The 27,804-nt window shown below is 40.4% G+C and overlaps 1 protein-coding gene across 4 annotated transcripts; it reads left to right on the top strand.

The window, feature by feature from the left end:
- On the top strand, positions 1–27,804 carry Mospd1 (motile sperm domain containing 1). 4 transcript variants are annotated; one of them, XM_076918886.1, is made up of 7 exons: positions 1–137; positions 6,834–7,011; positions 13,975–14,228; positions 14,317–14,392; positions 15,974–16,191; positions 24,276–24,437; positions 26,383–27,804. In XM_076918886.1, the coding sequence occupies exons 3-7, from the start codon at positions 14,075–14,077 to the stop codon at positions 26,412–26,414; spliced, it is 642 nt and encodes a 213-aa protein (XP_076775001.1). In that variant the 5' UTR covers positions 1–137; positions 6,834–7,011; positions 13,975–14,074; the 3' UTR covers positions 26,415–27,804. The 4 variants fall into 4 exon arrangements, with proteins under 4 accessions (XP_076775001.1, XP_034342086.1, XP_034342085.1 ...); XM_034486195.2 differs by lacking the exon at positions 6,834–7,011 and having other exon boundaries at positions 24,276–24,328; XM_034486194.2 differs by lacking the exon at positions 6,834–7,011.

Here is a 27,804-nt window from a genome sequence, read left to right as displayed (position 1 = left end):
GTTGCGACTCATCCTCCTGGGCGGGGAGAGGTGGCAGTCGAGTCCTCCCATATCCCAGCAGGCAGTGCAGTCTGGAGACTCTGACAAAGGAGCAGGGAGCAGTCGCAGCTGCTTTCCGAGGAGCCAGTGTTGCCGAGGTGAGAGTCCCTCAATGTCCCGTCACCCACTTCCTCTGACTTGAGAGGAAAACGTGGAACTTACATGGCTGAGACCCCCCCACCCTCACCCCCGGTGTAGACAATGCCCAGGACCCATAACCAGAGCTTGGCTCTGTGACTGACAGCAGGGCAGTTCAGTGCCGGGCTTAGGTGGGTGGCGGGGACCGGGCAGCAAGTCCACCGTTCTCGGACTGTTGGTGGCCCTTCCGCAGGGTCTTCAGAGCCAGCAGAGGTGTGTAACTGCCCCTGCCTGGGCAAAGGCAGCCTCCAAAACCTCCCGCTGCCTTTCTGACAGAGTTCAGTTGCCTTGGGGATGCAGCTCCTGGGACAACTCTTTGGCGGACATTGCCTGGAGGGTTGTGGGAGGGAAGTCAGTAGACTACCCAGTTCGGGATGACCCTGTCCTCGCCCTTCCTGCAGTTCAACCGGTCCCCTATACGAGCAACTAGACGGAAACGGGGCGGGGGGCGGCTAGAGCCAGGCGTCCCGGGATGGCTTTGCCTGAAGGGGCATGAAGGAAAGTGGAGAAACTAAGGAGGGAGGGTGGTGGTCGAAGCAAGTATCTTCTTTGAATTACATAGTGGAGAAAGGAGGTAAGTGGCCTGTATCCTTACCCCTCCCTGGACCTCTGCACAGATCCTGATGGTTGCACCAGCTGCTCAGCTGTAAACAGGCTCACATGACCAGTTTCACATGGAGCCGGGTAGTGTGGTGATAGAGCTGTAAAGGCTGGGCCCCAAGCAGGTGGGGCTGAAGTCTTAGGGAGGAAGGTTTTAGCCCCTCCCTAGACCTCAGCTCTTAATCTTCTGCTGTTTCCCTCTGGGGAAAGTAACTGACATTTGTCTTTCTCTCACTGAAGTAGCATTGCTGTCCCGGTAGACTGAAAGGAAACTTCACTTGGGGAAGCCACAGGGCAAATAAGAAGTGCAAAGGGTCCGAGTATTTTGTCCTTTAAGAAAATTCTAAAGGGAAAGTAACCCTAAAAAACTCAAGTTCCTAAATTTTGCCTAAAAGGCAGTCCCGTTCTTTTGGAACACTTTTTCTTAATGTGAATTCCAGACAGAAGGAGAAAGTCTACTCTTTCGGGAACGGCACACATGGGATTTAATGCATTCTTAGTGATGAAAATCTTGTTCACACTTCCTGTAAGTATTAGGAAATTTCTTTGTCTGTGAAATACTACATTCAGGAAATTGAGTAAAGGGTAGACAGCCAGCTTTCCAATTACACAAATATTTCATATATTTGGTGCAGACTGGTGGCAAATTTGGAGAACAGGAAACATGGCCGAATGTGTCTTTAGAGTTGTCCAATCTATATTCTCCAACAGGATGTGAGATTAAACTGCTTTCTGAAGGATATGTAGAATTTACAAGGCAGCAGAGGTTTCCTGATGTGCCGGGATACTTGAAATTTTAGAACTTTTCAAATCTGTGAGAATTTTGTTGTTGTTGTTTTGTTTTTCGAGACAGGGTTTCTCTGTGTAGCCCTGGCTGTCCTGGAACTTACTCTGTAGACCAGGCTGGCCTCGAACTCAGAAATCTGCCTGCCTCTGCCTCCCAAGTACTGGGATTAAAGGTGTGCGCCACCACTGCCCAGCGGAGAAATGGTTTTGATAGACGCCCTTTACATGTAGTATACACGCGAGTATAATGGGCAATAGCGTATTGTATAGTAGTAATCCCTTTATAGGGAAAGTCATGTTTATTCTCAGATAGTTTATATTTTTTCTCATAGAAGATTTACATGCAAATTCGCTGTCTGAAAACATAAAACAAGAAACTACAAAACCTATCCCATTCCTTCCTTAAGCCCAATAAAGACATTTTTTGGGCTGAGTGTACTGGCGTAGTCCTTTAATCCCAGCACTCAGGTGGCATAAGTAGGAAGAAGTAGAATTCGCCAAGTTCTGTGATTCTAGGCTAGGCTGGTCTTCATAGAGTTCTAGGCCAGCCAGGCCTCATAGTGAGATGTCTCAAAATATTAGTACCTTCCTCCCACCTTTAAAAAAATAGTTTAAGATAAGCTGAGTAGTCTCCTCAGAGTTCTGCGTATGTGTTCCAGGACAGCAAGAGCTATATAACAGATATTTTGTCTCAGAAGCATACATACATACACACACACACACACACACACATACACACACACACTTGCACACATACACAAAAGCAAAAACAGGGTTTAAAGATAGAAAATTGAGAACATTTGCATCTTTCCTAGAAGCTAGCAAAGATTATGAGTGATGATATTCTAAAGGCTGTCTTGTCACCCCTTAACAGTCTGGAGAATCCTTACTTACAATAAATATATTAAATGTCCTCGATTTCCTCATCTTTATTATGAGGCTTTTGTTTTAATCTCTGTGGACCTCTGTAGCTCTCAGGTTACCTAAAAGTATACAGTTTGTATGGGAGTGGGGAAAGGAGTTGAGGCAGTCTTACTATGAATCCTCAGCTATGCTGGAACACATTATGTATCCCAGGCCAGCTTCCAAAGTCTAGACAGTCTGTCTGCCATAGGCTTCCAAATGTTGGGAGTCCAGGTGTGAGGCGCTATGCCTGTAAAGTGTGCAGTTTTTTGACAGATAGCTATTTTTGGACAAATGTCGGGCAAGTAAAACAAGTAAAAATGAAATAACAAGAGGTAGCTAATCCAGAATCATGATAGAAATACAAGTTACATCTTGGAAGAGTCTTGTGGCAAGTGGCTCTATGTAATTTGGGGGCCAGCCTAGTATATATTGTGAGGAGTACCAGACCAGCTGGGTTATATACTGAAACCCTGTCTCAAAACAAAAAAGATTCCCAGGAGGTAAATTAGTCATTTAGGCTGACCCTGTACCTGTCTTGCTTTTCATCAGGTAATTGAAGATGGCTCCAGCTAAATCATACCTCCAAAATTAGAAATAAGAGCTCTGCTAGGCTTTCTTGACCTTCAGGGTGTAGCCCAAAGTCTAATTCTTTCAGTTAGGTTCAAACCTCTTCCAGAATTAAGCAGGTTCTGCAATTTTAGTGACAGAATTAGGATGGGGTGGGTAACCTCACTCTGACAGCAACTGGCTTTGATCATCTGAACCAGTCTTGGCGTCTAGCTTTTTCAGGTTCACAACTTGTTTGTGTCAGCACATCCTGATACCATCAGTCTCAGTCAGAGATTGGTCCTCCTTAACTAAACTCACAGAAAATATGAATATGTTAATATAGAAACCTACTGGCTCACAGTGAGAGGCAGAAAAAAACAAGTATTCCAGAAGGGTCATGTACAAACTAACACAACCTTTGCTCTTGACTATAAAGAAACACATAGAAATTGCTCTCCTCCTCCCTTTTTTCTGGGGTCTATGGATTGACAGATTCAACAGGATGACAGCTTTTATGTAAAATCCACTGCAGTGACACATTTGTATGACTGCACTTTGGTCACCTGATTGACCTTTGGTCACTTAAAACATCTCTTCCGTTTGACTCCATTCCTACTGCCTTAGCCTCTGCTTACATCATCTCAAACCACAGTCACCCAACAGGTTTTTTTTTTTTCCTTGTAACTATCCTAGAGTCAGGGGTTGGACTTGGAGATTCAATGGCCACCACACACTTACCTCCAAACTCATCAGGTCAGTTTCTGTGCCTTAAAAATCTTTCACATTGCCTGTAGCAATAGCTCTCCAAAGTTGTTGGATCTGAGAATTACCAGATAGCTTGCTAAAAACAGGGCCAGACCCTGCTCCCACCATTCCTGATTCAGTACGTCTAAGGCAAGAAGTAAGAAATTCTATTTCTGACCAGCTCCAAGCATAGGAAAATTAGTTTATGATCTTCCACAGTCTACCTACAACTTACCTTCCCGGTCTTGTTACTCTGCCCATACACAATTTAAATCATACGCAGTGCCAGTACTCACAGTATCCCTTTTATGCCTCTGCACATTCTTTTTGTAGTTCACCCCTTCCACTTCTGGTGTAGGCTGCCATTTTATACTCCAAAAACCACCATGTCAACTGACATTTTAATATATGTCCTAATATCTCAATATCATATTCCATACTTGCTGTATGGTTTTCTTGCTAGGCCAGGGTTCTGAAGGGTGAAAATAGTATTTTGATCTTTTCCATAGTTCCATATATATATATATATATATATATATATATATATATATATATATATGACTAAGTACATGATGAATAAATTAAAAAGATTGTTATTTTGTCTTGACATAGGTCACTAGAGTTACTATATAGCCCTGGCTGACTTGGTATTAGCTATGTAGATCAGGGTAGCCTCTGATGATACAGAAATCCTCTTGCCTCTGCCTCCTGAGTCCTGGGCTTAAAGATGTATTCCACCAAGACTGGAATTAAAGACTTAAAACTCCGTGTGCTACATGTAGCAGCATACATATTTTTATACAGTGAATTAACACAGATTTTTTTGCACATCTTGTAATAACAAAAGACACTAGAATGTTTTAAATTGTGGAAATAATTCCTTTATTAAAATGGGGAAATAAAGATGGTTTTGTTTTACAGGGTATTTTGTGTGTGTTTGTGTGCATAGTTTTCTTTTTTTGTTTTTGTTTTGAGATAGGGTCTCACGATATAGGCTTGGCTGACCTAGAAGTCACTGTGTAGACCATACTGCCCTCAGAATAATAGAAAGCTGCTTGTCTCCTGTCTCCTGAGTTCTGGAATTAGAGGGACATAGCATCACACCTAGTAGTTGTGTGTGTGTGTTTGAGGCAAGGTCATCTGCCAAGTCCTGGAATTGCAAGCATTGCCACCACCCCCAGCCATATAGTTACAAAAATATGTTTCTATAAGATTTTTCCTTTTTGTGTGGTACTTGATCATGTCCAGTGTTTTATGCATGCTAGGCAAGTTCTCTATCACCAAGCTACACACACATCTCTTTTAAAGGTTTTGTTTGTTTGTTTATTTATTTGCTTTTTTGAGACAAAGTTTCAATATAGTCCATGGAACTCACTATGTAACACAGGTTAGCCTTGAACTCACCATTCTTCTCCCTTAGCCTTAGTTTTGGGACTATAAGGGTTTGTTTGTTTGTTTGTTTTTGAGACAGGGTTTCTCTGTGTAGCCCTGGCTCTCCTGGAACTCACTCTGTAGTCCAGGCTGGCATCGAACTCAGAAATCCACCTGCCTCTGCTTCCCAAGTACTGGGATTAAAGGTGTGAGCCACCATCACCCGACGGGACTATAAATTTATATCACTAATTTTACTTATTTTGAGACAGGATCTTTATAGCCATGGTTGGCCTGAACAGCTATGTAAATCAGGGTAGCCTTGAGCCCATGGAGTTTTACTGGTCTGTGCATTTCAAGTTCTGGGATTATAGGCATTATACACCATGCCCAGGTACTATTTTCATTCTGATATGGGTTCTTCCTATTTCTCCCAGATTGCTCTTAAACCTGTGGTCTTCCTTTCCCAGCCTCCTAAGATGCTAGAATTATAGACCCATCCTGCTGCTCCTGACTAGGGTGTTCTTTTAAAATCATTTACTATTCAACTTTTATTTTTTGAATGTGGATTAGTTTATCACTCTGCATGTTTTGTAGTAGTCAGCTCCACCAAAAAGATAACATATACCAAAAACCTAGAAAAGTTACCTGTTCTCGAATAATGGACATTAACATATAAAATAAACATTATGATACAATTTGTGGCCTAGGTGACCAACCATTAAGAACTCTAATAGATGATACTGGAACTCATACTTTGTTGCTGAGTTTTCTTTTTTTATTGGATATTATTATATCCAATAATAATTATATATATATTACATTTCAGATATTATCCCCTTACCCCCATTCCCCCTTCCACTCAGGAACCCTCTATCCCATTCCCCCTCCTCCTGCTTCTATGAGGACATGCCCCCACCTACCCTCCACTCCCCCTCCCAACACTCGAATTCCCCCCCCACTTGGTGTTCAGCCTTCATGGGACCAAGGATCTCATCTCCCACCTATGGCCAACAAGGCCATCTCCCTTTCATATACAGCTGGAGCCATGGGTCCCTCCCTATGTGCTCCCAGGCTGGTGGTTTAGACCCTGGGAGCTCTGGTTGGTTGGTATTGTTGCTTTCCTCATGGGGCCACAAACCCTTTCACCTCCTTCAGCTCCTTCTCTCTAACTCCTCCATTGGGAAACCCATAGTCAGTTCAATGGTTAGCTGTGAGCATCTGCTTCTGAATATGTCAGACTCTGGCAAACCTCTAAGGGGACAGCTATATCAGGCTCCTGTCAGCATGCACTTCCTGCCATCCAATCAGCGTCTACCTTTGGTGACTACACATGGGATGGATACCCAGGTGGAATGGTCTCCAGACGGCCCTTGCTGAGTTTTCAACATGAAAGAGAAAGGGCTTTTATACTAGACTCTCAAGCAGCAAAACTTATTGCTCTTACCTAATTTGCATTTTCTTGTTTTTTTTTTTAGCAAAGACCATACCCAGTGGTGGAAGACTGAGATAACTCATGCACTTAGATAAAAAGGGGGCCTGGACTAAAGGCGGAGCTGGGAGACAGAATCAATATCTAGAGGCAGAGCTATAGAGGTTAAGTAGCTGGCCCTCTGTGGCTAAGCAGATGAGTCAGTAATTCCTGTGGAGGCTAAACTTTGAACAAGACTTAGCTGTTAACAGCTTTTTTTTTTTTTAAGATTTGTGTGTTCCCGAGTGTGCATATGTATATACACTACATGTATGCTGGTGCAGGTAGAAGCCAGAAGAGGACACTGGATCTCATGATGACTGGAATTATAGGTTGTTTTGAGACACTGCATGTGGGCGCTGAGAACCAAACTGGGGTCCTGCAAGAGCAACAAGTGTTCTTAAGCTGTGAGTCATCTCTCTCTAGCCCCATTCTTAATTATTTTTAAATTTTGAACCATAGTAGTTAGTACAAGAATCCGTTCCTTCCATTTTCCAAAAGGGGGAAGGGGAAGAATATACTTTAATATAGTTTCCTTGCTTGCTAAATAATAATAGTCCTAATGGTCTTAATCTATAGTGTTAAAGTCTATAAAACTCCCCTGCTCATCCCAGAGTCTTATCCTTTCTCTGTTCAATGCAAAGTGGGGAAAACAGCAAGGACCAACAGCAGACGGGATGGCATCCACCTGTGATCCCTGCATTCAGGAGGCAGAAGCAGGAGGACCTATAGTTTGAACCTGGCATGGGCTGGATAACAAGCCCCTGCCTCAGACAATCAGGATAAAACATCCAGTGTTTACACTGCTGCCTGTGGAAGAGTAGTTTGTAAATTGGTCACAAGGTGGTGTGCACACATAAGGTTTTCTTTCAAATTTTAATTAGGAATGTTCTGTACTTTTAGGGAGAGGGTCAAAGACAAGGCAGTTTCCCATATCTTTTCTCAGCAGGACTGCCTGCCTTTATGGTTAGGGGCATGTTGGAGCCTCATGGTTTATAAACACTGCTGACCCAGATTGACACAGAGGAAATAGAAGGGAAGCAGAAGGCAGAGAAAGAAGAGAGGCAGCTGAAAATGGTGATCCCATCATCCCTCCTCCCATCCTAGCCTATGGCCAGCAGCCACCTATCTGTATGTAGTAACCTTTAGATCCTTTTATGGAAACAGCATACTCACTTAAGGGGTGTACGAATGCTCACTTATGAAAGAACTGATTATTAGTAGACACCTGGAGGAAAACCAATCAGCCCAGTGTCTTCCAAGTGCCTGCACTGAACTTGGGCCTATCATGAATGTAAAACAAGAGAATACAACATTGGTACCAGGCATAGTACCACAACCTGTAATTGTAGCACCTGAGAAGGAGAGGAAGGAAAATGAGGACTTAAAGGCTATCCTAGGCTATGTGAGACACTGTCATAAAAAAATACAGTCTGTGTACAAGGCCGTGGGTTCAATATCCAGCACGGGAAAATGAAACAATAATGCTAACAAATTTAAACTTTGTTTGGGTGAGCCTACTTGAAACATGCAGCAGAATCACAGGGGTAGGGCCTTCTAATTGAGATGCTGAGGAAATAAATACTATAAAAGAACGTGAGTAGACAACATACTTCTGTCCCTAAAACCCTGTGCAAGTCTGGGAAAATGTCTTTTTTTGTTATTTTTTTTTTTATTATCAAATCACAATTTTTACTTTTTAACACAGGGGTTATAAACACGAAAATGCAGGATGTAGAGAAGGGGATGACACAGGAGCATAGGTGTTCAGGGAGAGTACAGATATCTTTCAGAACAGGGTATCAGCTGGGTGAAGGTTCAGGGGTCAGGTCATGGGAAAATGTCTTAACCTGGGCCTGCTTTCCTTATCTGTGAGATGCTAACACACTTTGACTTGGTGCACACTAGACTTTTAGACAACTTCATAAAACTGATCTGCCTTAAGGATTTTTGTTCTTTTTTTTTTTTAAACCAGCTTAGTATATAATCTTTCCCTTAGATTTTTGCAGTTAATAATTTTGTAATATGGAGTAGGGCAAAGAGAAAGTGTTAATCTCCTGAAAACCCCACAATCACAGGTGAGTGTTGTGCTTCTGGATGTTTGTTGGCAATGCTAACGATACTCTGTCGACCTGGTGATAATTCTTCCCTTATCAGCCCTGGTTGGAGTTGAGGAGGCAACTTCTATCTTAGCCAAGATAAGTGATGAATGGGAAAAGGGATAATGAAAAAGCAATTAAACCCTTCTTTAATGTTGACAGGGACATGGCCTGTTTATGATTCATGGGGCAACAAGTACATCTTTAACTCTCAAAGAGAAAGAAAGCCTCAGGATGCAAAGGATTAAACTGTCTTCTAAGCCTTTATCCCAAGCTAATAAAATTCCTACTCTGACCTGTGCCAACTAAATTCTCCTTAAAGTTAGAACAAGTTTGGCACTTGTCTGCACGGTTATTTTTTTACTTCATAGTAAGATTTGTGAGCCATCTCATATTCCTTTTTTGTTTAAGATAGTCTCATTCTGTAGTCCTCCTGCCTCACTTTCCCTACTGGGATGACCTTTGCCACTACACCTGGCTGCTTGAAAAGTATGTATCTTAGTATTTGTTTATGTATTTGTTTGAGGTGTGATTTCATGTAACCCATGCTGGTCTGGAACTCCCTGTGTAGCTGAGGCTGGCCTTGATTGCCTGATCTTCTTGCCTCCGACTCTGAAATGCTGGGATAATGGCATGTATCATCTCACCCCAGGGTATTTTTCATGCTTTTATCTTTCCTTTTCATATAAGGGATAGTATGTGCTTCACAAAGTACTCCTTGCATTTCTCAGGTTTTCTTTTTTCTTCCTTCTTTCCTTTCTTCCTTCCTTTCTTCCTTCCTTTCTTCCTTCCTTTCTGAATGGGGAAAAGCTTGCTGGAGACTGAACCTGGGCCCTATGACTAAGCTTTATCCTCTGCCCTTCTTTTGCCTGTTTCTCCCTCCCCAATTTCTTGTTTGTGCCTATAGTTGTATTTGTTACCAGGGATTGAACCTGCACACATGCTAGACAAGTGTTCTATCACTAGCCTATAGCCCAGTCCACTTTTGTTTTGATACAGAGTCTAAGTATCCAGGCAAATCTTGAATTTGATATCATCCTGTTCTAACTTCCTAAGTAGCTGGGATTATTGGCCTTGGCCTATGTCAGCAGCTCCAGCTTTTTCATTGGGAGGCTTTATTCTTGTCCAGCTACACAAAGAGCATTCTCTATTGTTTTGATAGGTATCTTATATCCCAATAAATGGATATACAATACTTTAATAAATCCCCTATTAATGGAGAGCTGGGCTGTTTCCATTTTTTTTATTGCTATGAACAACTGGCTTATATTGAGTCCCAAGGTCTTTTTAGCAAGCTTCACAGAAATCATCTCCTTTCATCCTCAGCACTTCATATAAAAGCCTTCATACATGTAACTTCATACACAGTGGTGGTGGTGGAGAAGGGTGATGATAATGGTATATGTTCCAGAAATATTCTAAAAGTAAAATCTGTGGCTCTGAAGATATGAGCATCTCATCCTAGCAGGATGCTAGTTGTTCCACGATATACCCCCATTAGTAATATAAGAATATGCCTGATTTCTCTCACCAGTGCTATCAAGTTATTTTGTTTATGGTTTTGTTACTTTTTTACTAATCCAATATCTTTTAAGGTGTATCCTAGCATGACTTTAGCTTGTATTTCTCTTGTGAGGTTAAAGGCCTTTTGTAAGCTAAGTCCATTTTCTATAAAAAAAATAATTTGCTCTTTTGTGTGTGTCAAGCTCTCATGTAGTCCAGGCTGGTAAGCCAGTCTCAAAATTGCTATATACATAAGGCTAAGTTTGAACTTCTGACCCTCTTGCCTCTATTCTCCATGTGTTTAAATTACAGGCCAGCCATGTGTATATAGCTAAGTTTGTCAATATTTCTGGGATTTAGTTTTATGTCATTGCTAGCCTGAGAGGATTTAAAAAAATTCTTTTCTATGGTTTCTTCTGCTGTTTTGATGGCTTTTCTTTCCCCTTTTAACACTCAAAGTTTTAATCTGTTTGGAATTGGACATAGTCAATCTGGGGAGCCATCTAGAAAACAATAAAGTTGTTTTCTAGATGGCTCCCCAGATCAACCAATACTTACCGAATTATGTCTTATGTAAATCAGAGCTGCTACCTTTTAATCACAAAGTCCTTCCCTCAGAACCAAGTTTTACAATTGAGTCAGAGTTTATCACTTAATGATGTCAAATTTGGATCTTCCTAATAGCCAAGTTTCTTAAGAATAAAATTCTAGAACTTCTTGTTTTCTTTTTAAAAAATATAGCAGACTTCTAAGAGTGCTTTATCCAAATAGAAATATGTGTGACTTAGAGCAAAAGAAATGAATTCAAAGTCCTGCATGGTGGCTTAATCCTGAAGTCTCAGTACTTGGGAGGCTGATGCAGAATTGCTGTGTGTTTGAGAACAGATTTACCAGATTCCCTGTCAAGAAAAAAGGGAGAAGGGTGTGGGGGACATGGCAGAGACGAATGGATGGGGATGAAAAATAAATCAGAGAAAATGTGTTAAATTAGAATAACTTAAGTCAGATGCTTTTCAAAATATTCTTTCTCTTATGGAAATGTTTTTGTACAGTGGAAAGAATACTGGACCAGAAGGGAAGAGACCTGATGATTTTGTTTTGATGTTTGTTTGCTTGCTCATTTCAGTCTGGTGTATTTATAATTAAACACTACTACCACCAGTAATAATAGGGAACACTTAGCACTTAATATGGTCCAAGCAACACTCTACCTTATCAGTCACTCAGTCTATGTAATTAATGTAAGTCTGGGTAATCTGTTATGAGTTATGCAAACATTAGGTATTGTTACTCATGAAAATGTCAACAGATCAGTCAGCTTATTGAAAACCAAACTTGGGAACAAATCCAACATTGTCATGCTCCAAAGTAGTGAGTAGAGAGCTGATGGAGTATCTGAGGCAGCCTGGGGTTTCAGCCTTCAGATTTCCATGCCTTTGCATATGCAGCACTCTCAGTCTGCATGCCTTCCTCTTAAAGTTCATGTGTACACTTTCCGGGTTTTCTTTTTTTGAGACAGGGTCTTGTGGTAGCCCAGGATAGCTTCCTCAACCTTCAAAAGCCTGAGACTTACAGGTATACAACAGAACGCCTCACCTCCAGAGTTGAATTTTTTTTCTTTTTCCTTCCTTTTCTCTTACTATTATTTTTGAGACAGGGTCTTACTTATGTAGCCCCGCCTGGCCTAGAACTTGCTATGTAGTCCAGGCTACCCTCAAAATCAGAGAACCACTTGCCTGTGCCCTCAGAGTACTAAGATTAAAGGTGTGAACCACCATGCCCCAGCTTGGAGTTGAATGTCTTTGATGGCAGGGCCTGTGCATGACTTCCGTCTACATTTTTACATATGTTGGTATTATATCCTATTTTGGTGCAAGTTCAGAAAGCCTCAGTAAGGATCAGAGCCCTGGCAGCCAATAAAACTAAATAATAGATTCATTGGTTATACTTCCTTTTAGATGTATAGGGAACTCAACCTACGTAATGGTTTAGAGTCTATTTTAAAAGTCTGTTGTACAGAGTGGAAACTAGGCATTTTCTGACTGTTAGATTTTTCACATTGTTGGGTTGGTTGGTTTTAGAGATAAGAGCTTTGGTATGATGCCCAAATAATCTTCAAATTTACAAACAGTCCACTCTCCCTAGGCTCCCAACCAAAGTACCACAAATACAAGTTTGCATCACCATGCCTAGCCCAATTTCACATTTTGGGAGCATGGTTTCTAGGGATTGAGCCTTCAATGCTAGTTTTTATTTTTGTTCTTTTTCGTAGGCATAGTTTCATGTCACTAATGTTGGTCTCAAGCTTTCTATGTAGCAAAGAATGATTTTGAAGTTTAATCTTCTTACCTCTGCCTCTTGAATGCTGTGATTATAGGCATATGACTCCATGGCAGGTTTTATGCAATGCTAGGAATTGAAGCCAGTGTTTTGCCCACGCTAGGCAGGCGCTCCACCAATGGGGCCACATCCTCAGATCATGTATTAGTTACTTTTAGAAGGTTTGCTAAATAAGAATATTGATTACAGTGAGGTTAGGAAATAAAAACAGAAACATCACGTTAGAACAGGCAGACTTCTGCCAGCTACAACTACCTGGAATACATTCAAGAACCCCAGAAGGAGTCCAAACACGCCTCTGAAGTTGGAAAAGGCCCAGCTCTCGTGAAGACTCTGTAACTTGACATTTGAGTGGAGGAATTGGTGCCACGTGTGCCAAAGAGTACTTAGTGATTTCAAATTTTCAAAGAAAACTCTGAGGATTTCTTACCAAGTATCATTCTTTCAGCTCCCAGATGTGGATGTTTCAGTAGCAAAAGTAAGAACTGTCTTCCTCACACGTCCACAGAGCACTGAATAAATCAGTATTGACATCAGTGGGAAAGTGATTCTTAAGTATTTCTATGAGAAATAATGGAATTTTTAGTTTTTAGTGTGTGTGGTGGGGGGGGGGGGGCTGTCAGGAGGCCAGAGAGGATATCAGATCCCCTGGAGCTAAAAGTTACAGGTAGTTGTGAGTCATTTAATATGAGTTGGGTTCTAGAAACTAAACACTGGTTCTCTAAAAGAGCAGGAGCCATGTTTGGTTTTCAGCACCCACACAGACAACCGGTAGCTCCAGGTCCAGGAGGGAGCCTGCTGTCTACAGACATCCTTATATAAGTGGATATAGAGAGGACACACAGGCGCATGTGAGTGCACACACACATCAACCAATCAATCAATCAGTCTTTAGGGGCTGGAGAGATGGCTGCTCTTCTAGAGGATCCCAACTTCCTTCGCAGCACACAACTATCTAGCCTTCTAATTTGCTGGCCTGGAACTCATAAGAGATGTCTCTGCTTCTGCCTTCTGAGTGTTGGATTAAAGTCATATGCCACCGCACCCAGGCTGCATTTTTTTTACTTATTTATTTGTTCATTCATTCATTCACTTTTTTTATTCTCGGTTTCTGTTTCTATGTCTTTCTCCACCCCCGCTGTGTGTGTGTGTGTGTGTGTGTGTATGTGTGTGTATGTGTGCCATGTTTTCATACATATGTTCATGTGAGTGTGTGGGAGTCAGGACAGCTTGCCTGGCCCATTGGTTCTTGCCTTCCACCCTGTGGGACTTGTGGATGGAATGTGGGTCATCAGATCTGGCCTGGACCCAAGCATCTGCTCCCACTGAGCCGTCATGCTGGTCCCTAAATATGCTTTATTTGTTTTTGTGGAGTGACTACAGATTTCTGAAAATCCGTATCATGCAGTTTCTTTTTCTCATTTCTAGATTGCCAAAATGCTTTGGAGTTTTTAACTGAATCTAAGAAAGTCCAAAATAGATTTGAGACTGTAAAGACAGAAGCTGCAGCAAGGGGGATTCAGTGCCAATGCATCAACAAAAAAGACAACCAGAGTTAGTGGAAGGGACTCTTCCTGTCTTTGTGTTTCCCACGGAGCTAATATTTTATGCAGATGATCAGTCAACACATAAGCAAGTGTTGACTCTGTACAATCCCTATGAGTTTGCCTTAAAGTTCAAAGGTGAGTCTCCTAGCTTATGACGTTTTGCCCTTGCTCCTTCTAATTTTGATTTAATCACACTAATGGACATTGTGACTTTTTCTTTCAGTTTTGTGTACGACTCCAAATAAGTATGTTGTCGTTGATGCTGCTGGTGCGGTGAAGCCACAGTGCTGTGTGGATATGTAAGTCGGGGTCGAAGCCTGCTAGTGCATTCTCAGTGCATGGCTATGTACGCTTTAACTTGAAAATGTTCCCTTCTCAATGCTACTCCTAAGCAAGTGTTTTGATGCTTTTTGATTTGGAGCTCAACATTTATCAAGATTTAAGCAGTTTCTGAAAGAATAAGGCAATCAAATACTTAAAACAATTTGTACCAGGATTTTTTTTTTTTTTTTTTTTTTTTTTTTTTTTTTTTGAAAAATCCCCGCCGTTCTAATATAGGCAGTGATGTGTCTGGTCAGGTTCTGGCTTATTCCTTTGAACTTCTCCAGCTATGACAGGGAACTTAGCTTTCTTTGAGACATCCTGCTATTATAGTGACATTTGTGAAATAATTAATACTACATTGTAGAACAACAACAGTATAAGATCATGTGAAATGCTTCAGCTGATGAGCCTGGGATTGAATCGAAACAGGAAGCACGTGTGTGTGTAACTACTCATCTGTAAAGGGTGCTTCGGGTGCTTCCAGATCATTTCATTTCAGAGTGTCAGATGAACTATTGTTTGCTCAAGCTGTTCATATTTAATTTTTACTTTAGAACTGGGGCTGACCAGATGAACCCACTGGCTAGCCCTTAATTTGACCTACTAAGCCAGCTGTATTTGTCAAAGTTTTCTATAAGAAGCAGAGTTCTTTTCTCCTCAGCTCAAAGCCATAGATTAGGAATTCTCAGCTTATGGGTCACAGCCTCTTTGGCAAACCTCTATCTCTAAAAATATTTGCATTATGGTTTATAGATAGCAGTAGCAAAAATCAGTTATGAAGTAACAATGAAAATGTTATGGTTGGGGGTCACCACAACATAAGGAACTGTAGTAAAGGGTCACAGCATCAGGAAGGCTGAGGACCAGTGCCATAGATTGTGTCTTTTAAGAATAGAGGTCTTCGCACATTTCTTTTGGTTGTCATTCAATACACAGTAAGCAAGGGCTATTCCAAAGAAATGCAGTCTTACCAAATACATGCATTACCTTTGACCTAATTGTTTTGCATTTCCTAAGAAAAGTCAGGCACAATAAAGATTTCTTACTTCAATAACAAGTAACAATAGGAATTTATTACATGTTTGTGAGGAAGAAACTATTTTATGTGTTTCAATTTAGAAAAGAAATCTTTAACAGACATACAGGAAAAGTTCACTGCTAAAGGCAAATTTGTTTATCATTCATTTACTGAAGATTTTGATTCTGGACTAAGACCATAACTCAGTAGTAGACTGCTTGCTTGTTTAACATGCTTGAGGCCTTGGGTTCAATCCTCAGACACACCACACAGAAGATTTTTATTGTATGTTTTAACTATATATGTTCATCTAATTTCATAGTGTCCATTTTCTTCCTTAAGCTATAAGATAATTTTTCCCTTGGTGTCATTAGCAAATTTTCAGTATTTGGTTATAGTCAGCAAGATTATTTTTACCCAATTGAAATATTTTTATGCTTTCTGGTTGATAGGCCGATAGGCCCCAGAAACCTAAACAGATTTTGTTATTATTTTTGTTGCCGTTACTATTGTTTTATTATTGTTTTGCTGTTTTCAGTGTGATTCGTCATAGAGACGTTCGATCCTGTCACTATGGTGTGATAGACAAATTCCGCCTCCAGGTTTCCGAACAAAGCCAGAGGAAGGCCTTGGGAAGAAAAGAGGTTATTGCCACTCTTCTCCCATCTGCGAAAGAACAACAAAAGGAAGAAGAGGAGAAGAGAATAAAGGAACACTTAACCGAAAGTGTATTTTTTGAGCAGTCATGTCAACCAGGTAGTGTTGATTTTATAGCCCCTTAAAGCCCCCTTACATTTCCAGCTTTAATCACAGAGCTGCAGCCAACACCTAACACAATAAGGACATTAAACCTAGTCAGCAAAGTGGAGCTTAGAGAAACAGGTACCTGAAGTACATCAAGAGACTGGCCATTGGTCTTCAAGGAAGAAAGGAGCACTTGCTACCTTAGGTAGCAGGAGTACTCAGTTGCCATCCTAGGCTTTGAAATGTATGAAATACCATTTGTGTGTGTGTGTATATATATATATATATATATATATATATATATATATATATAATGTGTCTATATGTGATACATATACTTAAAGAATGCAGGTACTATACTTTATAATATCAGTACAATTTAACAATTATGTACTATTGTTTCTATGACTTTCCTATATCCTTTTTCATTTAATTAGTTTGAGGGAGGAGAGAAATTCATTTTGGCAATAGGCCAAACTTAGTGTGCTGTTCATATTATTTTGAAAAAAAATCTCATTAAAGTTGAAGTTAATTAAACTAAGTAGATTATACGATTCCCTGGGGGCTATTAATTGACTCCCTCTCCATTCCTCATTTCCTTCCAGCTTAGATACTGAGAATCGTTATGATATATACTTTCAACAGTGACACTTTCCTCATCTCCAACTTTCAAAATCAGTCCTCCTTCTTCCCAGTTTGTCATTGTTGTCCTCTGATCCAGTTGCAAGAGAGGAGAGATAAATTTTTTCATATAAAAACAAAGGGCTGTCTCTGAAACCAAAATGTATAGTTAGGAGTGGTGGCACATGCCAGTAATCCCAGCATGGTAGAGGCTGAAGCATGCGACTCTATCAGAACAGAAGAGAGGCTAGGGAAGGGTTCAGCATGGCCTAACTTGAGCAAGGCCCTAGGTTCCATCCCTAACACAAATGAAGCAAAAACCATTTTGTAAATATGGTACACTTATGAAATTAAAATAAGTTAAAACCAAAAAAAGTAAGTTAAAGACAAAAAGGAAAAGAATTGAAGCTTATATTGAAGATATTTGACAAATGTTCTTGTCTTTGGATCCATAGCAGTGTGCCTATCTTCAAATGTTTAAGAAGTCCGGAAGTGCTATCTCTGGTGTGGCCATGCAGTTTTTCCAGTCCACGAAAGGAGGGCCTAGACTTTGTGCTTAATGCAAGGACTACAGACTAGGCCTTAGTGTCCTAGCAGAAATTATTTATCTTTCGATGAAAGAGAACGTTGACTGGTGTTGCACCAGGCCCTTTAATCTTAACCACTGGGGGGTGGGGGTGGCAGGTGGAGGCTACAGGATTAGGGATGTAGAGTGGTCCTTGGCTACACAGTGCTGGAGGCCAGCTTGGCCTAAGTGAGAACCTGCCTCAAAACTCAAAGGGAAAAAAAGGGGGGGGGGATTTCTTTGAAATGACATTTTGTCATATCAGTGTTTTGAAGGTCTTTACTTAATGAGATAAAATACTCCCACTTGAAAATGCTTCCAGAACAAGAAAAGCCATTGAATATATTTTTTTCTTGACATTTAATGAATAATTAGAAATAAAGTCATTGGAGTTCACTGTTATACTTAAAACACTGAGAGATTTTTCAATTTTATTGTATTATTATTACATAGTTATTTCACATGTATTGGCATTTTGTCTGCTGCATGTTTGTCTGTATGCCATATGTATGCCTGGTACCCATGGAGGCAAGAAGAGAGAGAAAGACAAATGTCAGTTACTTTCCCCAGAGGGAAACAGCAGAAGATTAAGAGCTGAGGTCTAGGGAGGGGCTAAAACCTAAGACTTCATTTGTACAAATCCTGTGGTACTGAAGTAAGAGATAGTTGTCAGCTGCCATGTCCTAGGAACGGAATCCCTGTCCTTTGAAAGAGCAGCTAGCAGTGCTTGCACACACATGCACAGAGACAGAAGTAGACAGACAGACTGACTGGCTAGGGAGATGGTTCAGTGGGTAAAGCACTTGCCAAACAATTGTCAGGACCTAAGTTTGAATTCCCCCAAAGCCATGTAGAAGCCAGATACAATAATGTATATTGGCAATCTTAGTGTTCCTACAGTGAGCTGAGAGACAGAGACAGGATAATTCATAAAAACATGTAGGCCAGGTAGCCTGGACTATAGAATGGTTAACAACCAAGAGATCTTGTATCAAACAATGTGGAAGGCAAAAGACTGATGCCTGAGGTATCCTCTTACTTCTACGTACACAATTACACATGGGTACCTGCACTCACACAAATGTGTGCATGCACACACATACACCAAAGCTAAATAATCACAATAGGTGTGTGTGTGTGCCTGTGTGTGTGTCTATGTGTGTATCCATGTATGGCTGGCTGGATGTTTGGAAGAGTGTCTCACTCTGTAGCCCAAGCTGTCCTGGAATTTAGAGCAACCCTGCCTCTGCCTTCCAAGGGCAGGGATTACTGGTATGTGCTACTGTTCCTAGATTCATATTTTAATTTCTTAATTTATTAGTTACTTATTTTTACTTAGTTTGACTTTTTTTCTTTTTGAGACAAGGTATCATAATGTAGCCCCAGTTGTCTTGGAACTCACTATGTAGACAGAGCTGGCCTCGGAGTTGTTAATCATCCTGCTTCTGCCTCCTGGATTATGTTTTACAGGCACTTGCCACTGCTCTCAGCCTTATTTTTAGAATGAACATTAGCATCTAAAGTACAGAGAGCTATCTAATTGTAACCTTGTTGCAGGTGGATGAATTATGGGGAGGCTAGCACAATACATGGTGGTCTCTGTTTATGTCGGGATGCTCATTGAGAGCAGATGATTTTTGATCTTGTTCAGCATTATGTGCACAGAATAGTTACATGAAAACATGTGGTCCCACTTCATCTCACTGTGTACCAGTAAATAGAGTAAAAACAAAGTTTTGTGGGGATGTACGGATCAAATCCACGAAGGTTTTTTTTTTTTAACTGAACTGAAATGTTAAACAAATTGAGCTTGGTTTTCTGCTTAAAAAAAAAATCCCCAGGAAGTTTTTAAATGTTATTTTCTGCAAGCTACTAACTTAAAGATATCAACAAAAGCAAATTATTATAAGTAAAACAGTGCAATGTGACTCACTGTTAGCTGGAGATGGGTTGAAGGGAAACCATGAAATGTTTGGATTTTAAAACATATTGAGAGCTACATGGAGAGGAACATACCTCTATAATCCTAGTGCCCAGGAGGATCTTGAGTTTGAGGTCAGCCTGGACTACATAGGGATACCCTGTACCAAAAATGTAAAAGTGAGTAAAATAAGAAATTGCATAAATGTAATATATAAAAACATTTATCAGGCCAAGCATAATCCCAGTATTCAGAAGGCAGGCACGCAGCCGGGCGGTGGTGGCGCACGCCTTTAATCCCAGCACTTGGGAGGCAGAGGCAGGCGGATTTCTGAGTTCGAGGCCAGCCTGGTCTACCGAGTGAGTTCCAGGACAGCCAAGGCTATACAGAGAAACCCTGTCTCGAAAAACCAAAAAAAAAAAAAAAAAAAAAAAAAAGGCAGGCACGCATAGAAGGACTCCTCAGCCTCCAGGCTAGTCTGAGCTCCAGAGTTACATGTCAGCCAGGGAAACAAAGCAATGCTCTAACTACTTTTATATATTAAAAAAATATAGCATTGTTTTTAATGGGAAGGGGGCTGACCTCAAATGCTGAGGCACATGTGTAGAGGTCAGGGGACAACTTGTGGACATAGCTTCTCTCCTTTCATCATGCAAGTCCCAAGGATGGGACTCAAGCCATCAGGCTTTGCAGCAAGCACCTGTTGTACTAGTACACCCACCTTGCTGACAGGCATACTCTGTTACCTAGGGAATTCACGCCTGGGCCACAGGAGAACCTGTCCCCCGCCCCAAACAACAAAAGCCACACAGCAATAACAAAGTTTCAAAAGAAAAAAAAAAACACCTACAGTTTCATATACTTAACAAGTTGGCTAGTATAACTGTTGCCTGCACATAAAAATAGTTTTATATTTTGTGAATATTTTCGTGTAACAGAAATAAACTGTAAAATTAGGAGAAATACATAAAATCTGCTTTCATGAATTACTAGCTCAGGCTATTAAAGACATATTTTCGAAGACAGCTGAATATTGGTAGATTTGTCTTAATAGCTTCAATCAATAATGAACTGCAAAGGCTTTGTCACACACATTTGAGCCTGTGGCTTCTGGCTTCAGAAAATTATGCTCTTTATTGTTTGTACTAATAAAAGACTGAAAATGATCTGCAAGGCCATCAGTTGAGAATTGATTAGATTATGACTGCTTATGAGATAAGGATGCCATGCAGGCATTTACAAGGATCTGTTAGAATAAACTTTGTATACTGACTGAAAAAAGCTTCAGATAGGGGGCTGAGCCATGGCTCACTGGTCAAGAGTACCCAGGTTGGATGCCCAGCACCCACATGGTAGCTCAGGACTGACTGTAGCTCCAGTTTCAGGGGATCTGGCACCTTCTTCCCTGGTCTCCGTGGTCACCAGGGACACATGTGGTGCACAGACATACACACAGGCAAAATGCCCATACATAAAATAATAATAATTAAATCTTTTTTAAAAGTTTTAAGTACATTAGTAAATGGGAGATGCAGTTATATAACATGCTATGTATGTAAAACTTATGTACATCTTTTTATCTTTGCATGTGTAAGGTGTGTGTGTGTGTGTGTGTGTGTGTGTGTGTGTGTTTTTCTGGATGCAGGTGTAATATATGACACACCAGTGTAGAGGTCAGTCTCGGGGTCACTCTGCCTTGTTTGTGGCAGAATGTCCTGTTCACGTCTCTGTTCATCAGGTCTCTCTTGGTGGTAGAATTACAGATAAGTTTGCTCCGTCCAGCTCCACATAGGTTCTGGGTATTCGAAGTCCAAGCCTTACACTTGATACAACAAGCTCTTTATCCAGAAAGCCATCTTTCCAGCCCCTAGTTTACAGTATTATGTGGGCATTTATGAGATCTGAAAGTTGTTAATAGTGTTCTCTGTAGGAAGAGATGGTGGAGGACATTTGTTTTCTAGGATATTATTTGGACTTTTTTTTTTTTTAATTTGAGACAAGGTTTGACTCTGTAGACCCACGTTACTCCTGATTTCCTGCCACATCCAGCTTGGAATTTCAAGGCTAACCTTAAACTCACTATGAGTCTTGCAAACTGCCTGCAACTCACTATGTAGCCCACAGCCTGGCCTTGAATTTTAAGTACTCTTCAGTTCTCCCAATCCCTTGGCTTACAGGTGTGTGCCACCACACCCAACTTTTAGAAGTCATCTTTAATTTGCAGTAAATAGTGTAGTTGCCATTTTTCTTAAAAGTAATCTTGCAACAAATATAAACAATAGGTTTTTCAGTTATTTATGCTATTGTTTCATTCCACCAAATGATTTCTAGGAAATCTGACTTTGTTTTACCTATTTGGCTTTGGTGAAGTTCAATTAAGTTTCACAATAGCTAAGGTATTAATAATTTAGAAAAGTTCCACTTAATAATAGAATGAACAGCATTATTTCATTAATAAAACACAAATTGTGTAGCTCTTGGCTATTCCTTTTAATGAAAGGAAGATTAGTGGGGGAAAGGTACATAGTAGAAAAATGCTGTTACTGGGTGATTAGCAAAGGTTCTCTAAGGAACAGAGCTGATAGAATGTGTGTGTGAGAGAGACAGAGAGAGAGATCTATTATATAGCGTATACATATGTGTGTAATATATATACACATGTAATATACACACATATGGAATACACACACACACATATATATGGATTACTTACGGTGGCTTGCTGTGGTCCTAGTAGTACAGCAACAATAATTGTTTTCTGACAGAAAAGCCAAGGATCCACTAGTTGTTCAGTCCATGAAACTGGATGTCTCAGCTGTTGCAATCTGATGCTGGAGTCCTTAGGACATCTTAGAACTGTCAGTTTATGGTCTACATTGGAATCCTGAACAAGATTATAATAGCAGCAAAGAAATGAGCTTGCCAATAAGAGTGAGGACAAGCAGACAAATGACCAGCTTCAGTCTTCTATGTCCTTTTATGTGGGCTGCCACCGGGTCTGGTCCAGATTCAGGGTGGACTTTCTGACCTTGATGATCAGGAATTTGAATGGGTCAAATAATCCACCCAAGAAAATTAACTCCCAGTGTGTCTAACTGCTTTGGTCTTAGTTACTTCCAGGTGTGGTCAAGTTGACAACCAAGATTAGCCATCACACTGGGTTTCTTTAAAAGATAGTTATATACTGTAGATATACACCCAACCTGCTTGACAACAGATTTACTTTGTGTGTACCTTTAGCATTGGTAAGTTTTTCAAGGATGCTGGGCTCAAATTCAAGTCCTCTTGCTTATGCAGCAAGTACTTTCCCCATGAATCATATCTCTATTTTTGAGACAGGGCCTCACTAAGTTGTCCAAGGTGGCCTCCTAGTTTCAATACTTGAAATAGATGAAATCACAGAATTGGGCCACCATTTCCTCTGGAATAGATGGAATTACACATGTGAGCCACCATGCTTTGTCATATTTCTTTCTTTCTTTCTTTCTTTCTTTTTTTTTTTTTTTTTTTTTTTTTTTTTTTTGGTTTTTCGAGACAGGGTCTCTCTGTGTAGTCCTGGCTGTCCTGGAACTCACTCTGTAGATCAGGCTGGCCTCGAACTCAGAAATCCACCTGCCTCTGTCTCCCAAGTGCTGGGATTAAAGGCGTGTGTCACCACTGCCCGGCTCATATTTCATTTTTTATCATAAGCATATTCAATATGAGATGGTCTGCTATCTAGTACAGGCTGCTTTTGAACTTGTAATCCTCTGACCTCAGCCTTCTGAGTGCTGGGATGATAGAACCACTACATCAGCTTCTCAGCTAATTATTGGAGTTTGTTGTTATTTGAGACAGGGCTGTACTAGGTAGGCTTGACTGTTGAGAACCTTGCCATGTAGATCATGCTGGCCTCAAACTCAGAGATCCACCTGTCTACTTCCCAAGTGCTAGAATTAAAGGTATGTGCTACTACAGGTGCTAAATCTAGGTCCTATGTGGTAGAGTGTGTCTTATAAATCTATGACTAAGACTTGTGTGAAGTGAATTGCAACTCCCTCTATTTAGGCTTGTCTTCCAGGTCCCAGAAGCCACAATTCTGATTCTATGAATTTCAATGTTTTAAATCTCCAATCTATCCCAATTATCTCATTATAAATTGCACATGTTATCTGTGGCGAAAGCATTGAATGCACAGTCTCCTTCAGGATGTTGATGTTTTCTCTTCAGGATGTGCTGATTGGGTGCTACAGCTCACGACTGAGGCCTAGTATCCCAGCTCTCATACCATATGTCAGTAAAGCCTAAAAACCATCAAAATTCACCATCTGGGGGGTGCTTTCTATAATGACTATTGCATTTCATATCAGTGTACAGTTGAGCCATCTTAAGCCAGGACTTGCTGAGATATCCAAGTAATCCACTGGTGTAGAGGAATAAGGTGTTGAACATCTATTTCTAGCACATTCTTTCAGATCTATCTGTATGCTTTCTATTTTGCGTATGTACTAGTTCAGTAGTCAAAAACCATGGTGGCACATGCCTGTAATCCTAGCACTGGGGAGGCAGAGGCAGGCGGATTTCTGGGAGTTTAGGGCCAGCCTGGTCTACATAGCAAGTTCCAGGACAGCCAGAGCTATATGTAGAAACCAAATAAACAAATGAAATCCTACAGGTATTTATGACACATACTTGTAAAACTGTTTTCTACTGTAGACTACAGTAGAGTGGGGAGTTTGTAATACTGGTTTTTCACTACCTCCCACAGCCATTTAAATGAGCCAGTGGAAAATGACGAAGGGTTACATTATATATTTCCATAAGCGTACAAGATGTAAGAGTCTTCATAGAATTAGAATGGTGGTGAAGACGGAGCCAAAACACACATGCAAAACACTGATGCATGGTGGCCACTATTTGTGATGAAACCTTTGTCTTACTCATTGGTTTTAGAAGCAAGCTCAGAGATTTTTATCCTTTTTTTTTTTTTTTTTTTTTAAAAAAAAACAGAAAACAGAGCCGTCTCTTCGGGACCTAGTTTGCTAACTGTCTTCCTGGGAGTGGTATGTATTGCGGCCCTGATGCTGCCTACTCTAGGGGATATGGAATCGCTGGTGCCTCTCTACCTCCACTTAAGTGTGAATCAAAAATTAGTGGCTGCTTATATCTTAGGTAAGGTTTTAAAGACACTTTGGTACTTGTATGTAGGGGCTTACTGATTTCTCATGTTACAGAACATATGTATATGTATTTTATATGTATAAAATACAGTTGGACATAGAAGTGTAGGCGGGAGGGAGAGAAAGGAGGATTAGAAGTTCAAGGTCATTTGGCTGCAAGAGTGAGTCTGAAGCCAGCTTCTACTATAGGAGATGTCTTGCTGGGCAGAGGTAGGCAGATTTCTGAGTTTGAGGCCAGCTTGGTCTACAGAGTGAGTTCCAGGACAGCCAGGGCTACACAGAGAAACCCTGTCTCAAAAAAACAAAAACAAAAAAAAAAAGTGGGGAGATGTCTTATAACAAAAAAGTCTTTACTGATGGTCTCCTGTCAACTCTTTAATGCCAATTCTTTCTTGTGTTTGTGCTCAGTGCTCCCTGGAGTACTTGTTTGTTCTCCCTTTTTTTTCTGAGCCAGGATCTCATATAGCCCAGGCTTTCCTTGAACTCTGTATAGCAGAGAATTACCTTGACCTCCTGATCTTCCTGGACTCACTTCCCTAGTAATGGGATTACAACTGTGCAGTACCACACTAGGCTTTCTTGTTTTTAAAACTTTGGTTTGTATGTATGATGTTTGTATGTGTTTATTTGTTTTTTTTTTTTTTTTTAATTCAGAGACAGTGTCTCACTCCAGTCCATGCTGCCCTGGAACTTACTATGTATTCCAGGCTAGCCTGAAACTCATCAGGAGTCCTCCTGTTTCTGCCTCCCAGGTGCTGGAAGCACAGGCATCATCATACCTGGCTTTCTGTTTCTTAATGTCAAAATTGCCTTTTTGTTCTTCCTTGTGTCCTTACTCTCCCTGGCTCTTCCCCTTTGACCTTACCCCTCAGACCATCCATCATATTGTCAGGAGGTTGATTTCTCTTCTGTTTCAGGTTCATGATGTCTGCCTACTCTAAAGATCTTTATTCAGTCCCCAAAGTCCATGGGTAGAGTAGAGCCGCATAGCTTGACGTTTACAACAGGGCTGTCTTACAAAGCTCACTGAGCCAATCTCAAGCTATTCTGCTTTAGAAATCCTTGAACAGAGCCTGCTGGACTACTCACTGATTTTAGGAAATGTCATCTGGAATTCTGGGCCTCCTCCTAGAGTCTTGCTCATACCAGGCTCTTTCCTGAAATGCCCGCTTTCCTTCTGAATCTTTCTTGCCAATCTCTTGAAGTTTGCCTTGGCTTTTATGTTTGGAGACAGTGTTTCAGTCCCAAGTATTCATCTTCCTTCACACTGCCTTTTTAATTCCTCCCCAACATTTAAGACTGAGCATAGAAGCCAGTGTGGTGTGGCACAGGCCTTTAATCCCAGCACTTGGGAGGCAAAAGCAGGTAGATCACTATGAGTTCAAGGCCAGGCTAGTCTACCAAGTGAATTCCAGAATGGCCAGGGCTATATACAGAGAGAGATCTTGTCTCAAAAAAAAAAAAAACCCAAACCAAACAAGCCAGAAGATGGAGCATGATTTTATATTATTGGATGGTTATGGTTTTATATGTGGAGTTTCTCAAGGAAAGTAGGAATACCCTATTACTGTGTCTTTCTGGCCTTAGGGTCCTGATACAAATAGGCTGTCTTTGGTTTTACAGACACTTTTAAATGGCATGTCTGCTGTTATTACAGCTGATGTGACTGGATAAAGTAGGAGGTATGTTTGATGGTGGAATTAGCTATGACCAGACATAAGTGATTTCATTACATCTATCCAGTGACTGCCTATTGTTGTAAATTGGATTTCTTCTGTATAATATCAACTAAATTCAAATTGACTTTGAGCTCTTGGTAGAGTGTCTGCCCATGGCACTACATTTTATTTGCTTGTTGAGCTACAAACAATTGTTCATTGAGTGGAAGGTTTCATAAAATGCATTTCTCTAACGGTTCTCCATCTCTCCCCTTTCAGGTCTTATCACAATGGCTATACTTAGAACATGAGCAAGGATTAAAACTGACTTCTGAAGCAAGTTTATCTTAAACTATGAATGTGGACTGCCTTTTATCTCTTTCACTCCATTAACACACTACAAATTATTGAGTGATTTCAAATAACTGCAAATGTATAATATATATTTTCGATTAGCCTATAATTTTATTTGAAGGACTGTAGCACTTTATGTTACAGACAACAAAGATTCTTCTGAGTGATACCTAGGAAATTGTTTGAAGACATTCTTCTAAAATCTATATCTGTTGTGCAAATAAGTTCAATTCAATGTTATTGTTCATCTTTTTTATTTCGAACTCAGTTTGATAAGGGTCATGGGTCCTTCAAAGTTTAAGACCTAAATGAGCAACTGACCAGCTTGAAAAGAAAATGACATTTATTGCCTAGACACAGCACCAACATTACTATGTAAGTCATAGATCTTTTTCTATCATTACAAGGAGTTGCTGTGGTGTTTCTAAAGCAAATATATTACGGTCAGTGTGTGAGGGGGTTGAAAACACAAGGTACTTACTGAGGGATCGTGCTTACCCTGGACTCTTCAAAGAAGACAAGATGTATTAAATTATGTTGTGAAATATAGAACAGGTTGTGATTCAGACAACAGGCACCTCACAGAAGTAGATTGGTTTCTCTGTTTGGCCTGAGAATTCTAAAGAAAGGTAGGCATTTTTAAAATTAATTGGTTTGTCCTAGCTTTACTTCTGGTTAATCCTCAATGTATTACGGGGAAAATCACTTTTTGGTTTTCCCCCAAGTCCCTTGCTTGCCTGAGTGTAAATGACTTTCCCTGGTAAGGAATGTCAGATGACAACTAGTTTCTGAGGACATGATTTTTTACATTCAAACTCTTAAGCCAAGTAGAGAAAGCCCTAGATACCCATGTCTATTTTGTATCGGTAACTGGGACGTTTTTTAAGTTTTTATTTATTCAAATAAAATTTACCAAAAATAAGCCCCCTAAGCACAAGGACTTCCATTTCTTGATAGTGTTCTCTGGGGTCTCACATCTGTGCATTTAACTGTTATCACAGCAACTGATCTTTTTCCTCTTAGGATTTTTATCTGAAAGCACAATGCATCGAGTCTCTTGAAAACCCAATTCTCTTTTAGCTCTTTTTATGGAATAAACTTTATGCACTGCTAATGTAGCAATCTCAAGGAATATACGTAAACACAAATGTATGCCTGAAGTTGATTTTTTGGCAGAAAATAATACTCTGCTTCTAGAAGCTTTTTGTCTAATATTTCATAAATCATTGTTTAACCATTTGTGGAGCATAAATCATTCAGTGGATCATGTCTGTACATTGTGTAATGACTGAAAAGCACATAAATGTAATTGACTTTGAACTCATAAAGAAAACATGTTTGAGGCTC

The sequence above is a fragment of the Arvicanthis niloticus genome, chromosome X, assembly GCF_011762505.2.
Source record: "Arvicanthis niloticus isolate mArvNil1 chromosome X, mArvNil1.pat.X, whole genome shotgun sequence".
NCBI classification, from domain to species: domain Eukaryota; kingdom Metazoa; phylum Chordata; class Mammalia; order Rodentia; family Muridae; genus Arvicanthis; species Arvicanthis niloticus.
The sequence above is the reverse complement of the archived record's forward strand: the minus strand, read 5'-3'. Positions and strand labels throughout refer to the sequence as shown.

What these genes read in the sequence shown, in the direction of transcription:
- Mospd1 (XM_034486194.2), top strand. Translation starts at nt 14,075, where the DNA reads ATGCATCAACAAAAAAGACAACCAGAGTTAGTGGAAGGGACTCTTCCT. An exon ending in CCACAGTGCTGTGTGGATAT is followed by an intron (nt 14,393 to 15,973) that starts GTAAGTCGGGGT and finishes TGCTGTTTTCAG; the next exon opens with TGTGATTCGTCATAGAGACG. An exon ending in AGTGGCTGCTTATATCTTAG is followed by an intron (nt 24,438 to 26,382) that starts GTAAGGTTTTAA and finishes CTCCCCTTTCAG; the next exon opens with GTCTTATCACAATGGCTATA.